Source organism: Corvus cornix, chromosome 12 (assembly GCF_000738735.6).
Source record: "Corvus cornix cornix isolate S_Up_H32 chromosome 12, ASM73873v5, whole genome shotgun sequence".
In the NCBI taxonomy this organism is placed as follows: domain Eukaryota; kingdom Metazoa; phylum Chordata; class Aves; order Passeriformes; family Corvidae; genus Corvus; species Corvus cornix.
Window position 1 is genome coordinate 14,535,452 of NC_046342.1, and position 16,388 is coordinate 14,551,839.

General features: G+C 41.4%; 1 protein-coding gene across 1 annotated transcript in view; it reads right to left on the reverse strand.

The window, feature by feature from the left end:
• The window catches only part of MAGI1 (membrane associated guanylate kinase, WW and PDZ domain containing 1), a 289,612-nt gene that overhangs the window by 59,949 nt on the left and 213,275 nt on the right, over positions 1–16,388 (reverse strand). Inside the window, exons 4-8 of the mRNA XM_039559254.1 lie at positions 15,551–15,757; positions 12,478–12,688; positions 8,992–9,074; positions 6,136–6,174; positions 1,656–1,713 (exon numbers count right to left, since the gene is read on the reverse strand). Of these exons, the coding sequence (XP_039415188.1) occupies positions 1,656–1,713; positions 6,136–6,174; positions 8,992–9,074; positions 12,478–12,688; positions 15,551–15,757 (598 nt within the window). The remainder of the gene's footprint in view (positions 1–1,655; positions 1,714–6,135; positions 6,175–8,991; positions 9,075–12,477; positions 12,689–15,550; positions 15,758–16,388) is intronic.

The window sequence follows — 16,388 nt, forward strand, 5'->3', positions numbered from 1 at the left end:
TTAGGCAGCTTTTAAACACTATGAGATGTTGAGAGCCAATACTTCTTACCAATTCCAGGATAAGAAAAAAAATCAGCCCAGTCCCAGCATGGCAGACAAGGCATGCACTCAGCAGAGGATGAACAACCTTATGAAACCAAGGGATGAACAGCAGCCACAGATGCTGGGGTGGCAGGGGCAGGTTTGGGACTCCCTGAATGGCTCATCGATGGCTCAAGAGCCATTTTCAGTAGTGATTTTGCTACAGCAGAGGAACAGGTAGATCTCAGAAAAATATATTACCTTAAAGCTATCTTCGTATGTAAAGCAAAGTTTACCATTGAGAACTTGCTATTCTATTGTCTCCTATCCAGTATGTCTTTATAAAAAAACCCACGTGAAAACCAACCACTTTTTTCAAGTAACTGTGACAGAAGCACTCCAGGGATTTATGTTCAGAAATTTTTCTGCTAAAGATCAATATTAAATCACTAGAAAAATATTTAACTTACTAAATAAAAAACAAGTTAATGAGTTCTGTAAAAGATTTCCCATTTCAAGATATCTTCAGAGAGATAAGAAAAATGATAACTACTTTAAAAATGATATAAACCTTTTCATGATAGAATTGTCTCTCAATAAAAGCCATTATGTAATAACAGAGTGCCTGATTTGAAGGGACGGAGACAAATGCTAAAATTATAACCATCTTGCTAGCTTAGAGACAGCAAGTAAAATAAAATTATGTCTTACTGCAGTTACTTTTTGATTTAATTCAATCAGTAAGCAGTGCCACAAAACGAACTGGCATGTGTATATAAAGTGACAGGAAAAAATCCTTTAAAGACCTCTTGCCATGGCATTTAATAGCCAAAAAATATTCTTGATGTCTTTGGTAAATAAATGTCAAGACTTAATCACACAGTTTGCTAACCTTGTTTCCTTAGGCACAGATGGTAGGGTCAGAAATGAGCCAAAGCAGACAGAAACTGTATTCCATGTCTATTCTGAGGGCTATCATGAGCCATCCTACTAGACAGGAGTATACACATAATTAAAAATTCATTTTATGGGGTCAGTGATGAAACAAAACTCAGATCTCTGGTTTCCCAAAGGAGCAATCTGACATCTTGATAAAGGAGAAGCTGCTCTAATTCCACAGAGAGTCCCATTAAACCTCCAATTCTGTTCACAACAACACAGCATGATGGAAGAGCCTCTGCCATGGCTATTTGGCCACACCATCTTCTCCATCCTTTTGGGTGTCTTCTGACACAATTGGCTGGTGGATTGCTTTGTACTCTCATTTTGTGACCGTAGCACTGCATGTAGGCGAGCGAACTCAGTTAATTGCACACTTGTTAATGTTCTCTGGATAGAAGTATTTTGTGAGGTGTTGGGGCTCCTGCACATCCCAACCCTGGATTGCTCCTGTCTTCCTTGAGCTCAACCCCCTCCCCAGGGCACTCCTGTCTCCCCTGAGCCCATTCCCACTCCAGTGTGGATGGGGAATGGCCAGACAGGGCTGCCCTCTCCCAGATCCTATAACAACCCCCAGCCTGTAAGGGGCCAAGGTCTCCTCCTTGGTCTGAGATGTGACAAACAAAGCACAGAGTGGGGTGCAGGGAAAGCCTCCTCCACCTGACAGCCACACTGAAATGGGGAGCAGCACTTACTCTACATAGTAGACACCATATACGGGATCCTCAATTTTCTCCCAACCAGCAGGCAACTCTGGAAATAGAAAAAGCATTACTGAAGCCTCCAAGGCAGTTTTTTTTTTCTGACAGGCAGCTGCTCCTGCCCGATGTGCAAAACTCGTCAGTAGCTCAGACCTTGCTTGGGTACTTTTCAGAATGATCACAGCTCCCTCTGAAGGGCTGGCACAGCATGACACCAACATCCAGCCTGTACCCCCTGTGCTGGGTCAGCACATCACTGGGAAGACACAAGCACTGGTCAATTTTTGATTTGCTTTTTGCATTAAATGAGCAAATGCTCCATAAATTTCCTGTCTAGGACTGCCTCAAGTACCCCCTGGTTTCTCCACCATGGCCAGTGATCCTGGATGGGGCACTGCAGGGGAAATTAATGCAGGAAAGGCCAGATGCATTTTAACACCAATCCATAAAGGTGGGTGAGATTATGGCAAAAAATTGTAGCCCACTGACAGAGACCACTTCCCTCTTCTGTACCAGGGCTGAACCATTTATGCTCACCAGTGCAGAAAACAGGATTTTTTTACTCCTTTCTTTGGGATTTGCATCACTCAGACATGAGCCCAATACAAAACCAGGACAAGATGGTTTTAACATGTATGCCACCGTATGGAACCCAGCCAAGAGGGGCTGGCATGCATGGGTGTATTTCACTGCACAGCACTTCATGTAAGAACACACATTGCCACAGTCACATGTAACAGAGATTTCCTTCTTTTCATTACCATAATTAACAAAAAACAGTTCTGAAGATGAAATTAACATTTGGAAATGTATCCACTTTTGTTCCTGTTGATTTTCTAGACTGTAGATAGTACATTAACTATAATTAGTGAATGTAATGCAATCACTTCAGCATCCAACTGAGGGTTATTAAAGCTGTATGTGTAACTTAAGGGCCTGATCCTTGTGCCACTCATTTAAACACAATGTTCCCGTTGGCTGGAGGTAACAAAATAATCATCCACTTAACAAGACAGTGGCGTGTTTGTGTAATACTGTGAAACAACTCAGAAAAGGGCTCCACCACACTAAACACTGTGCACATGTGGTCCTACCAACTCTGCACATTCATTTAAATTTAGAAAAAACCAACATTGTTGGATAACACAAGTTCAAATACCCCATGCAAAATAATTCATCAAAATTTAACATGAAATTTTTCAACACTGACAGCAATCTATGTTTGTTCATTATCAAATGCAGAGATTTATTTCCATTAATGGCATCAATTGCTGAGCCAATACAATCAACAATGGCCCATTAATTAGAATAATGTTGCCATAAGGATAGAAATATCTCCAGACTGGAGAGGAACAGAATCTATACAAACACACATGGACTAATTACTCAAAGTTTATGTTTGTGTTCAGAATTGGCTGGAGATCAGATGAAATCAATTTCTATGGGTTTTGCTCCACATGTCCTTTATTTGCAGGTAAAGGGTAGGTTTTCCATTCTTATCATTATTTTATCCTCATTGTGTTTAACTTATTCTTTGGATTCCTTGAGACATAAGCCATTAAATGCAAGCCAATGCTAACTTTTGGGCATGAAAAAACTCCATGATTTTATCAGCGGATCGAACGCTTCAGAATCATATATTCCTTTACATCCTGCAAATTTATCTGAGAAGAAGTCAGAAAGCTAGAGGCCAATCTTGAAAGTCTTTTCACAAAGGGAACTCTCAGGTTTCCAGAGGAGTCCCAGAAGGTGAAAACACCATGGGTCTGGCTCCAAGAGTTTCGTGCAATTCAATTAAGACCTAGCATGCAGTTGGGAAAATCACAAGCTGTTGCAGCCATTTACTTTGTTGCACTATGGTGAAAGTAGAATGGTAAAGAGATCAAGTTGGGGTGAAAGAAAAACAAAAAGTCAATGAGAGAAAGGAGAAGTAATGCACAAATGCCTTCAAATGACTTCCACCATTTTTCATGCTAAACATCTTTTGTCTATTTTGGACTGCTAAGTGCTTTTTTATTTTTAAAGTTTAAGCAAAAATTTTTGGTTTTTTTCTTCTGTTCACAAAAGATTTTGATATTAAATTTCATTTTTTTTTTCTTCCCTTTTAAAGCATTTTCACAAAAGATCAGAACACCAGCACTTTCCTAACCCCAAAAATGGCACTATGCCAAAATCTTTCCAGTTTACTGTCTCTGCAGCTTTTCATTTAAGGAACAAATCTCCATGTTTTCAGATATAACAATATACAAAACTGCAGTTTTAAATTTTAACACATTTCTTGCTGATTATGTAGATGCACTTTTTGACTTCTACAAGCTTCCAGCTCTAAAGCGAAAGGCAATATTCTCCACAGCCATGTTGCAGTCTAGCTTCTTAGCTGCTTTAAATGAATCTCTTTCCTCTGTCTCTCCTGCCAAACTGAAGATGACCAAGAGCATTAGATTTTATCACAAAGATGAGATTTCAAAAAACATTTTGCATCATTAGGAGCCTGAGTGAGCCATATGGTTTTTATTTTGGTACATCCATGCAGCACCAATGCAGTCTCAGAGCATTTATCAGCAGGTAAATTCAACGGACAAATATCTAATTTCACAATTTTAAGCCTTGGATAAGTACATGGATTCCTGTTGAGATGCTCTAGTATCCTGCCCTACATACAGAGAAGCTGGATGGATTCCTAAAAAATTACTTCTCCAGCCAACAGTTTCAGTTGCAGCCATGCATTACTGTGAAGGAGCTGGAGAGGAACTCGGCACACTCAGCTCTTACTGCTCCCTGTGAAGCCAGGAGGGTTGGTCCAAGCCAAGTCAATTTCTGCTTTGAAGTTAAGTTTTTGTGTCTGAAGAACAACCTTCTGTTAAAATGAGGTGACCTACTACTCCACAGCTCTTTAGAAAACAAGAAGTTGTGAAAATGCCTTAAGTCATAATCTTCTTATATTTAGAACAGAAACTGTTGATAAGTTAAGGTGCTAAATAGCTGTTGCCAACCAGTTTTTACTAACCTGAGTTACTATAACTATACTAAGTTTTCATGCCCCTTCCCTAATGTTGCCGTAACCAATTGAGTAATTTGAAAATGTCTTTCTTTAGACTGCAACATTTGCTCATCTCAACAGCGTACTGACGGGCTGTGAGCTCAATAAAGCTTATCTGCATTGAAAAAAAGGGAACATCTCGTGATGTTCCAGCAAAACACTTGTGCACATAAGTGCCTGCAGATCCGGAGTCAGGCTTATCAGCTAATGAGTTTTCCTGCATCTATTTTTTCAGCTCTGCTCTTGCACTAGTTCCTGATAGCAGACTGAAAGAAGGGTATTTTCTGTTTAATATTGCCTCTAAATTTGCTTTTTCAAAACCTCCCTCTCATTTTAAGCCACTGTTGTGAAGACCCTTGTGAGAACACTTTTCAGATTGTTGGCGTGCATCCACCTACTTCTAATGCTACTTGGTCTGCACATAACACTTGTACCACTAAAGAGACTGCATTCTTCTTTAAATTGTCATTTCTTTCAAATTCTGGCTCTATAAGAAGTTGGGCCTCCAACGTTATTCCAGGCATATTATTCAGAAGAACCATTTGTGGAGCAGTGTTCCAAGTCCACTGCTAGCTGCTGAGGCTGTATCCATCACACAGAAGCAGGGAGCAGAATACAGTTACTTGCAAGTCATTACAGAAACCAGAGCTTAATTCTCTGGTAATACAATTCCTCCAGTCTGCAGTACTATGAACTGTAAGTACAGTCCTTTTTAAAAGCATTAATAGTCCTAGTGGAAATAAAATCCTATGTAACCTCTTATCCTTTCAGCTCTCCGAGTGCACTAGAGCATAGCTGAACAGAAATAACAACTACCTCTGCCATCAGTACAAACACAATGAGCACTGCTGAGATTAGATAGCAAGACAGCATTCTTCACAAAGAGATGCAGCAAATAAAAGTGTACCACATCACTGAAAATCATCTGTTTATAAAATCACCGACTGAGGGAAAATTTTAAGCTGTTTCATTCACCAAGCTCAGCCAAAGCATCCAATGCAATACTTAAACTTTCTGAATCACACTTGGCTTCTATTGTCTGGGAAATGTCTTCAGCCCCAGTGAAAAAGCATCATGAGCTACTTCATTTCAGCTTTGGCATCTATAAGCTTTTTCCTGGAGCCAGAGATGCCAAAGGAAAAGACCCTGACTTCTGCAGAGTCCAGAAGAAAGTGGCTTCAAATCAGCTTTGCAAGATTAGGGCTCTCTAGCTTTCTTCAAACTTTGAATCAGTAAGAAAATCACTGCAGATCTGAAGCTAGGGAAAAATAAATGCTCTGTGCGCTGGGGAAGTTTTGCTGATAAATTACTCTTGTTGAAAAAAAAAAAAAACAACTGAAAGATGCAAAATGATACAAAGGAGAAAGTAAGTAATTAAAGGCTAAAAACAGTGCAGTTGAAGTCAAATACCAAAACAAGAGATGGATGATTTACCTAGTTCACTGTCCAGTTCCTCCGTGTGTACCCCTTCTTCTCCAAGGGAAGAGCAGTAAATGAGACAGAAAAAATTAAAAGAAAATTTCAGATACCAGCACCAAGCAAGAAATTCCCTACAGCAAACAGCAGAACCAGCACTAATTTTCTACACATTGAGCCCAAGCTTTCCATTTATCACACTCCAGTGATCAGAATATTGATGGGTCTGATGCACATAATGAAAGAACTGGTTCTTGTACTCTCAAAACATCTGCATCAATGGACTACTTCCATGTCATGGTTTGATATGGCAAAGTCGTGCAATTGTGATGTTCTCACTGTAGTGAGGCTTCTCCCTCAGATCCGTACAGTCCGACCTTGGCAATCTGTTCTACAGACACAAGGATCTATCATAAGGCCAGACCTGGATACTAATGAAGAAATCTGAGAGGAAAACCTTGCACCTAAATAAGGACTAATGTAGCAAGGTTTTCAAGACAGCAACTAAATTTATGTGCCTACAAGGTCCAAAAGACTTCACTGTCCTACTCAGATGATTTAAGATAGACATGAAGTGAAGCGCCTTGTTAAACTGGAGGCACAGACCCACAGTCCAGATGCCCTGGTGAGGCACAGACAGGAATGCACCAGTTTTAGCAGGGCACCTGGGACAAAGATCACATCATTTTTCAAAGACACAAAGCCATCAATATTCGCTGTTGCTCCATTTATCATTATCTGCTCCATATTCATAAGTTAACAGTAACACAGATGATTAAAGTATTGCTTAGCCTATAAATAATAACAATGCAGTCTGAAAATGAAAGATGGTGACAAAACCAGAACAAAGATGGTAAAAACAATCTTGGACCCAAAGTTTAAGCCACATAAATGAATGACAGAAGCAACCAGAAAATATAGGGTTGCAACATCTGAACACCCAAAAAACCACTTCCATGACCTCTTTGCAAAATATTCTATCAAAGCAGTTGTTTGGGACCATTAGTGTGAAATACAAATTGCAATTTCTTTTGATAGCCTAAACAACTGGAGACAAGCAAAAACTTTGTCAGGGACACGTATCCTGACGAAGCAAAAGCACAAGGCAAAACTGCACCCAAACAAATCTGAAACAACATCTAACATTTATAAAATTCATAAAGAGGGTGGGATGAGCCTGACAACTCACATGCACACACAGCAAACAAAACAGAGGAGTCATCCCACTGACTTTTGTGGAATGACACACAAAAGTGACCCTTGCCAAAAAATGTCCAGCTTCTATGATGCAGCAAAACTAACCTTCTCTCCTCTTTGTTTTTTGAAACATAATTATTCTTATGTGCTAAGCAAGATTAGAGCAGCTAAGCAAAGCAATGCAGAGCCCTGCTGTAACTATGAAGCAACTGGTTTAACTATTGAATGTTAAAAATATCCATTAATGAGCAACTTGGTGAATGAAGTGAAGGGGTGTGTGGGAAGATGAAATTAGCTGATTTTAAGAAGTTGATAAACAAAGATGCCACTGCTCTCCAAAATTATGAACTCAATGAAATACAATAATACCAGCTGTATGTTTCTGTTCCAAATTAAACAAATTATTCCAATGTTTGCTTTACAATTGCTAAGAGGACAAGATAAAGACTTTCCCTTCTGCAAGGAGACTTAGAACTGTGTAACAGAGGAGCTCTGTCACCCTCTGTAGCCTCGTGGTACAGTAGCCTCGTGGCTGCTCCTCGCCTGGCACATCCCTGTAGTTTGAGGGTATCCTGCACTGTGCACTAGGAAGTTGGTGACTTGCTTCATCACAGCAGCCAAGACTGCAGAGGAAAATTCTCACACACTGCAAAATCTCACAAGTGAAAGATAGGAGAGGTTGAAAAACTGCATGTGTAAAAACAGTAACAGCAGTTCTGGAGGCCAGAGTAGAACCTAACAGTGAAAAGGGATTGAGATGATTCTTTTCTGAAATAAAATTGTGATTCTTACTGAGATGACTGACACCAGTAGGAGGTTAATCATATTATGAAAACTGATTTTACAAGGACAGCACCAACACTGATGAAGGAAACTCCTTCATTTTTAAGAAGTGTCTACCATGATAGTACTGTATTAGCCAAGATTATGTATTTGAATATCATCACCTTTCCTGGTCAATAGACCAAAATTCCCTCACAGGTTTTTCCAAACATTTAAGTTATTTTCATAATTCCCTTTTTATTCCAGCATCTCCTAAAGGAAAGAACCTCCATTAACAGTCCTGTATTTGGCTGCTCTAAATCGGACAGTGGCTTGCATTTCCAACATCTCAAGGAATACAAAATCTTATCATTGCAAATTTTCAGCGTCAGAAATCTACACTTTCAAATGGAATTTGTTTTCAGCAATCACAACACTGCGCAGACTGTCAGCATTTAACAGTAGAAGTGAAGCAATTGAGTTATTTCTGCTCAAACAAGGATATAATGACATAACTCTCTCAATCCATGTGAAGCAGTTGAAGCATAACACAGCAGAGCATGCAGAGACTCAGTTGTTCCCTCCCACACAGTGATCCAAGGAGCAAACATGTCAGACAGCTTTGAGTCTTGTTGAGCATCAGTGACTTTTCAAATGCCTTTGCAAAAACAGAGGCCTCTTACTTGTAGCACCTCCTTGATTTTTATTAAATTATCTGGCACCTCAATGGCTGTTTTACATTCACAACAATTTTACAACATAATGGATATTGTCTCTATGTACTTACTAATAAACCTCTTTTTTTAAAAAAAAAGTCTTTCTGAATACTAGTTATTAGGAAGAGAGAAGGAAAAGAAAAAAAGTTACCTAGGAAGAGACCAAACACAGTATTATATCACTATTTTAGTCTCTTACCATCATCTTCACATTCTTCTAGAGGCTTCTGCTGTTTGTTCAGGCACCGTGGATCTAGCCAAGATGTTGTTTTTGTGTTATGGCTGGAAACCAAAAATGGAAATATGACCTTTGTTAATAAAGCAAAGTTGAAGTATCCCTGACATAAAAGTATATATCCTCTTTATTATTCAACAGACCTGAAGGCATACTGTTGATTCAAAGAAACAGCTCTACAATTTGGATGTTGTGCAAACTAGTCAACCAAATCATAAGAACTTTGGCATTGAAAACACAAACAAGTGAAAATATACAAATCAGCACTTCTGACTGGGAAGAGGCATGTGAATACTACAATATTATAATATTAATTTCCAAATTTTTGTCTTTGGTGGCTTGCTTTTTAATTCCAAGAGCTGTCTTTGAGCTAAAGGCAGAAGTTTCCCCTCCTCACTAAATTACGCAGTGATCTTTGTTCCTACAAAAGACTTTGACACATCTAGAGTTGACCCAAGCATTAGTCAAAAATGGTTTTGATTAACTTTATGATTACACAAATAAAAATGTTCTGTCTAAGCCTTTGGTGGAAGCTGAACAGCTTTACTTTCAACTCTTCCTTTCCACAAGTCCCCTGACAGCCTCATGATGTCAGTCTCAGAGGTGAAGGCTGCACAGTAAATAGGCTTAAAACACATTTTTCTGTAAGTTATTTTTTGCCATAATTCCATTTGCCTAAGAAGACAATCTGGCAATATAATGCCTCCTCTACAACCTGGTGTCATCATTAGACACAACCTACAAAGATATCCCTCCAGTCCCTGAGATATCACTTATCTAGCTTAGCCTTTAACACTGCTTAACAGTTTTAAGTTTCAATACCGTAGTAATGCTATTTACTTCTCCTTCAAGGTCTCAAAGAGGTTTACAAACTGAACTTTAGCCTCACAACAGTCTCATGAGGGCTCTGTAATGAGGGCCATGATCCCTGAGGAACTAACAACCAACCAGCAAACTTGTATTGTACTGGAAGAAAAGGGGCCAGCCCTGCTCCCAGGATCTGAGTAAATAAAAGGTCCTTGTTTTACACATCCTACTACCCAGCCCTCCCAAGGCAGGATGAGCAAATGTGTTTAATCCTTATGTGTGCTTCAGGGCAATTAATTGGCACCTAGAAAACTGAATGGCAGAAATTCAGCAAGTCAGGAAATTAACAAAAATAAAGCAGAGGGGGTCTGCCACCTTATAAATAAGCAAATCTGCAGTCTAGCTGAGAAGGAGGGTGGTGGGAGGAGAGCAATAGAATATTTGCATATTTCTTGCACTTTTGTACTTGCTAACCCAAGGCTCACAACAGTGTAGTTTGCTGAGGCACAGAAAATTTAGCTAAACACCTTTCAGATCACACACTTAGATGGAAAGGATTGTGTTAGACCTGTAACATGCACAGGTAACAGGGGACTGGGATATGCTGTGTAATGAAAATCCCAATTAAAGCACCAGAGAAACATATCTCAAGAGCCAAATTGCTTCAGCTACATTGGGATTGGTTATCTGACACACAGCCCTGGCCCCACTGGACCTGCACTGATTCTGCACAAGCTCATGCTGTTCCCTTCAGCACCCTGACTTGATACCCAAAGCAACACAGATGCTGGAACACACATCTGAGCTGGCTTGGGTCCACACTGCTCCCTAGTTCACTTTCTTGATCTGGTACAAATCAAACTAAATGGTTTCTAGGCTCAGGGTGTCCTTAGAATTAAAAGAACTGCAGTCATTCAGTGCTGCATCCACACCAACAGGTTCATGCACAAAATCAGCCTCATGGGAATGTATCCTCAAACTGCACTGCAGGGAGGGAGCAAGTGCTGCTACCAGACCTTCACATCACATGGGCCTATGTGTACAGGCTATGTTTTCCCAACACATACATGATTCTCCTGCAAAAGGTCTGACAAATTATTTAGAGGTGCTACAGTCCTGCATTGTTGGGAGAACACAGACACAGCAGCCATAGGGCTGGGTTTGGGGAAATCAGTGGTGGCAGCAGAACCCCCAATGGAAACACCTGTAAGGAAGGAAAGCAGGGGCCCCTGTGGGGTCAAAAAGGGGAGCTTGGGCAGCATTTACTACTCATCATCTGAGCAGGAAATGCTGCCCAGGAAGGAAAAATGGCAGGCTGAACAGGCTATTAGGCTGTTCTATATATAAAGGCCAGAAAGTACATCAAATAACGAGGCACCCTGAGGACACAGTGAGGGGCAGAAAGCCATGCTCAGGGTAATGTACACATCTTGGTTTCACCTAGTAAGAATTTGCATTTTGCCTTTTCGACCTTGTCTTACACTTGGGGACTGTTGGAGCCTCTTCAGGTAATTGAGAGTGCCCTGGAAAATGGCCTTTTTTAGAGCATCCCTTTCCCAGCTGGTGAAGGGCTGCTGTGGTGCCCTCAGTCATCCCAGCTCCTCAGATCTTCTGGCAATTTTCTCTAATGTGTTCCCTTGCCACTGAAGCCAAAGGAAAACCTGCTCTTGAACCTTTCCCTGGCCCAGTCCAAAAGTCCCCTCTCCTGATGACAAGGCAGGACTGCTGCCCTCACAACCCTGATCCAGCATAACTCTCCACAGGAGAGAGGGGTAATTAGCAGAGGAAGATCTTCTGGAGTAACTGGGCATTGGCTTCTGGTACAGTTTCCACAACTGCATTAAACAGACCATCAAATCCAAAATCAATTCCTCACTCCTTCTTCTGCTTGGCAGCTAAGGGCTTGAGTTTCAAAGGCTAATTGAGTGTTAATGTCTAGCTAAACTCTGTGCAAGACATCTCTGACACTAACAGGTCCTATTTTATAAGTTACTCCTACCTCAATAAATTTAGACAAGTATAATTCGAGACTATTATTTATGGCATGAAAAAAATCAATATCATCATAAAACTGCTGACAGCAATCAGCTCTTAGGCAAAGACTGCAGAGCACAAGGCATTGGCGTACCAAACTTGCTGTGCCTACCCTGCACTGAGCTGTAACTTTTGCAAACCACTGGAGAACATTAACACATTTGGCCCATTTGCTGTGACGAGGCCACAACACACAAAGTCCATGCCTGGCTCTACTGCCCGCACACAGGACTGGAGGAATCCCCTCTGCTGCATTACGCAGAGAGGCAGGCACCAGAAATAAAGTCTCAGCCCTTCCAATTAGGAACTTTCATTCCACCTGTGAAAACAACTGGCCCGTATTTTGTAAGTGTCTGTTGCTTTTGTAACTACCCTCATGAAACAAGCAATTCCCACTGCCTTGGAACTCAGGAGTAATTTCGATGTTAATCCAGTCAGGAAACGCAAACCCCCTTCAGAAGCTGTAAAGAACTAACAGTTCTGCAACATAACAGTATACGCTAAATATTTAATACACACACGTACACACACAAAACGCATCCATGGAGGTTTACTTATGCCCAAAGAGAGGGAGAGAGATGGAATTAGAACAACAAAAATGTGCTTTACTCTATAAAATAGACTTCTCCATTCTCCGTGTAGGCCATCTCCCAGTTTTCCGGCAGAGGACCTAGGTTATCCTCGGCAGAAGGAGGTAGGTATTGAGGGAGGTTCTGAGATGGTTCCGTGGTGGGGATGTGGGTGTGGCTCTCAGTCGCAGACGGTGGGGCTGCCTCTCTCACGATCTGCGTGTTGTGCTCGTCTTGGTCACCAGACTCTGCTGCAGAAGAAACAAGCACAGATAAAAGTGAGAATCAGTCTTTTTCTTCCCTGGTTTGCTCCTCCAGGTTTATCCTACCAGTTTTCCTCTCTTTGACTTTTAAGTCACAAGGCACAGCAACAGATGAAGTGAGGGCAGTGCCCCAGCAGTCTCTGTGGCAGCAGGGGTGAGCTCACCCTGCCCACACACACTCTGGCAGCCAGACCCTTGCTGAGCAAATCGGGAGCTGTGATCAGCTCCCGTGTTCGCTCCAACAGGCCCTGCTGAGGTACCAAATTCTTCTAAGCTGTCTGAGGCTCACTGGTGTAGAGGAGCTCAGTGTGCTTTCGAGCAAGCTTACAGGTTCACTCCTGCAGTGCCAATTGTGGGACAGGATTAGGAGGATAAAATTTCCTGTTTGAAGAATGATCAAAAGAGGAGATTTTACATGTGCAAAATGTTGCCAGAAGCTCAAATTCAACAAGCTAATGGTGAATGTCTTCAGTGCAGTACGTTATTTTAAATTAAAAATTATAATGAATGTCAGCACTGTACCATGCGTCCACGTGTTGCTGCTCACTAGTGCCCGTTCTTGCTGTCTGAGGAGGTTTATTCCACAGCTCATCACAGTATTCTTCCAGTCAAAGTCAGTCAGGAGTATTTTATGCTTTATCTGGCCCTTCTCCCTCTAAAGAAATATTTCTGATGCTTGTATTCATGCAGTTTTGAGCTGTATCCATGAAACACTGCTGCTCATCCCTTCCATCACTAATCACAGTAAATGCTCCCCAATAAACAGGTCCATGCCCTCACTCCTTCACAGAGAGGTTTTGGCAACAACAGACAAATTCTAAAATTAACCCTGTGTCTACCAAAGGAATTTTCTCTGTTTGATTCTTGAAAGGTGTTGAAAGTTTATGGCAGTACCTCCACATCCCCTGAGAACATCAGTACAAGCACAGACAACACACTGAGCAAAAGACAGAGAGATCAGTGTCACCCTTGGCCATGTCCCCAAGGAGTGGGGCTGAAACAGAACCTTACCACTGCTCTCCACACCAGAGACCATGGACATCCTCAATCCACAGCCCACAGCCCTGGAAATAGCTCCTTCATTATTCTAGTCTGTGTGCTGCCACTACCAAAAGAGAAGAACATAATAAACTGGGAGGAACAGGAAGAAAAAGATCTAGGCTATATCAGTACCCTCAGTGCTTGCTTTTCAGCCCTCCTGGAGTTTGATATTTTTAGGTAGAAGATGACAAGATAAAGAAGCATGAAAGAATCATCGCCAGCTTAAAACTGAGAGTATAAACATGCCAAAATCTGGAAAACACAAGTTACCGAGAGGTCTCCGAGGGAAGCAGGATCATTTTAATATGGCTAGCACACTTACATGTGAAATAAGCATAAGGAATCACTTTGGTATAGGAGAAATAACTCTTTTCTTGATTCTGTGCCCATTTAATGAAGGCAAGGGGCCAGGGTGTGATAACGTTGTGACAAATGAGCTTCATCTTCCAGTACTTCATCTTGCAAAGGAAAACAAGGAAGAGAAATGATGCTCAAGCTACTTCAGGGGCACCAAACTGAGATGGGCAGCAAGTAAATCAAACAACAGATCTCCCACCAGCTTCCTCCCAAAATCAGATCCTGTGACAAAGGCTGAGGCTGCTATCATGTCACAACATGTGAGAAACCACCCTCAGTGCAAACTTTGGCAATTACCTGTCAGCAGAGACAGAAATTCCAACCTGGGAGAAATTAGGCTGGCTAGGAGCAATTTGAGTTGGAAATGTGTAGCAGGTAGCAGCCAAACAGAGCACAACCCTCAAAAGCCATTTGACAGTTTGGCCCAGAGGACCAAAAACTAAATCTCAGCCTAAATCCTTTTAAAGCTCTAAACAGATGTTAGAGCCAGGACACTGGCAGGTAGGAACTGGCAGGACAGATCCTCTGACTCATCAGAGGCTGGGAAGGAAAGTTTTCATGGTGCTAGAAAGTGATCAGAGGACAAAGGACCCAGTGCCAGTTATGGTGAGCTCCCACAAGCTAGGAAAGGCTTGAAAGTATGGATAATACTTGCTCCGTACCTGCTTCAAAAGAAGCCCAGAAGATGAATTCAGAGCTTGAAACTGAGCTGAGGTAACAGTGCTCTAAGTACTAACAAACACTAGGCCTGGGGACATGGGGAAGAGCTCCACAAACTTCCAGTTGATTTTGGCGGAAACTCAACAGATCTCCACTAGTGTTTTACTCTGAATCTGCCTGCACAGCACTTGACTTTAGATTGCAAAGTTTCCAGTGATCTTTCAGTCAAGGCTTGATGATAGCCATGACGGGAACAAAATCTGTGTTCAGCAGGACACAAGACCTCGATGAAATACAGAACTTGCACCCATGCTTCAGATCTCATTCCTGCAGCAAGCAGCACTCCATTTGCTGGGAGGTACCCTGGAGAAGAAGACCTAGTACGGTAACTTTATGTGACAAGCAGCTCTAGATGCAAGGAAGGACAAAGGACAGCAAAATATTTAGGAAGGTGCAATAATTAATTTCAAATGGAATCCTGGTTGAGTCATTTCGTACTGTTTGTAACTGTCAACCATAGCTCAACTCTTCCCCAACCTTTCTGCAATTAATGGATTTGAACGTTTCCACATTTTTGTCTCAACCAGTTCAATCCCACAAATCCTTTTTGGAAAGACACAGCTGTGCATGGGGTTGTTCACACATCTGCCATTCACGTGTCGGCCAGTTCTGTTTGACATTGATAGCTCTGCAGAAAACACATTAAAAACAACACCCACCCTTCAAAATACCCTCCAAAAGCCTTCCCCATGTATCCTAACTGAAGGACAGTGAGCGGTATTTTTGCTTTACCTGTGAAGCTACTGCTCATTTCAGGTACATCATCCTCTTCCTCATTCTCTGTATGCACTATGCCAGCATTTTGCATATCATTGTAAGACTTGGTTCGCTTTGGAGTCGACTGCTTGGAGCCAGACTGCAGGTTTTGCAAAGCATCGGTGGAAGTCACTTTCCCACTGAGGGGCTGGCTGGGAGGCTTGGGCGTTCCATAATAGTTACCTAGGCAATAGAGACACATTTGCATCTTCAAAACAGAACAGTTTATAGCAGTAAGGTTTCTATTTCATTTTCTTTATGGTTCCATTGAAATTTCCATCCCTCCCCACAGATAAGTAAATAAAGAAGATAACACATGCCATTCCCGTTTTTGGGGGTGCATACTTAATCTCTACAGCAGACACAGAAATATTTTTTGCCTTTTCAGTTATTCTTGTTGTATCTAAAAGGAGAAGCAATGGTGGCATTGTTTAGGTGCACTGAGCGTACATGGGCTAAAACAAAAGGCAGTCATGGTGAATAGCAAATCTTCATCTTGTTACATCTGAATTTCAATTAGTAGCCTTTTTACATTTGTGCACCCACACAATGCTGTGGCAGATCTGGAGTGAGCCCTGCAGAAAATAAAAAATTCATGACTGCTATCACCAAGAGAAGTGATGAAAGGCTCGATGGCCTGCTTTAATACACAGGTTCTTTTATGGGGGATGTTACATTTGGAAGCAAAAACTATTCTCTCTCTAAAAGAAAACTTAGTCAAAGAAGAGAAAAGGAAAGATACCGCATGGCTCTGCTTTCTTCAAAGAGGAAATTCAGCAGTTGGGTCAACTTGGGTAGAAGAGAAGTACCAGAC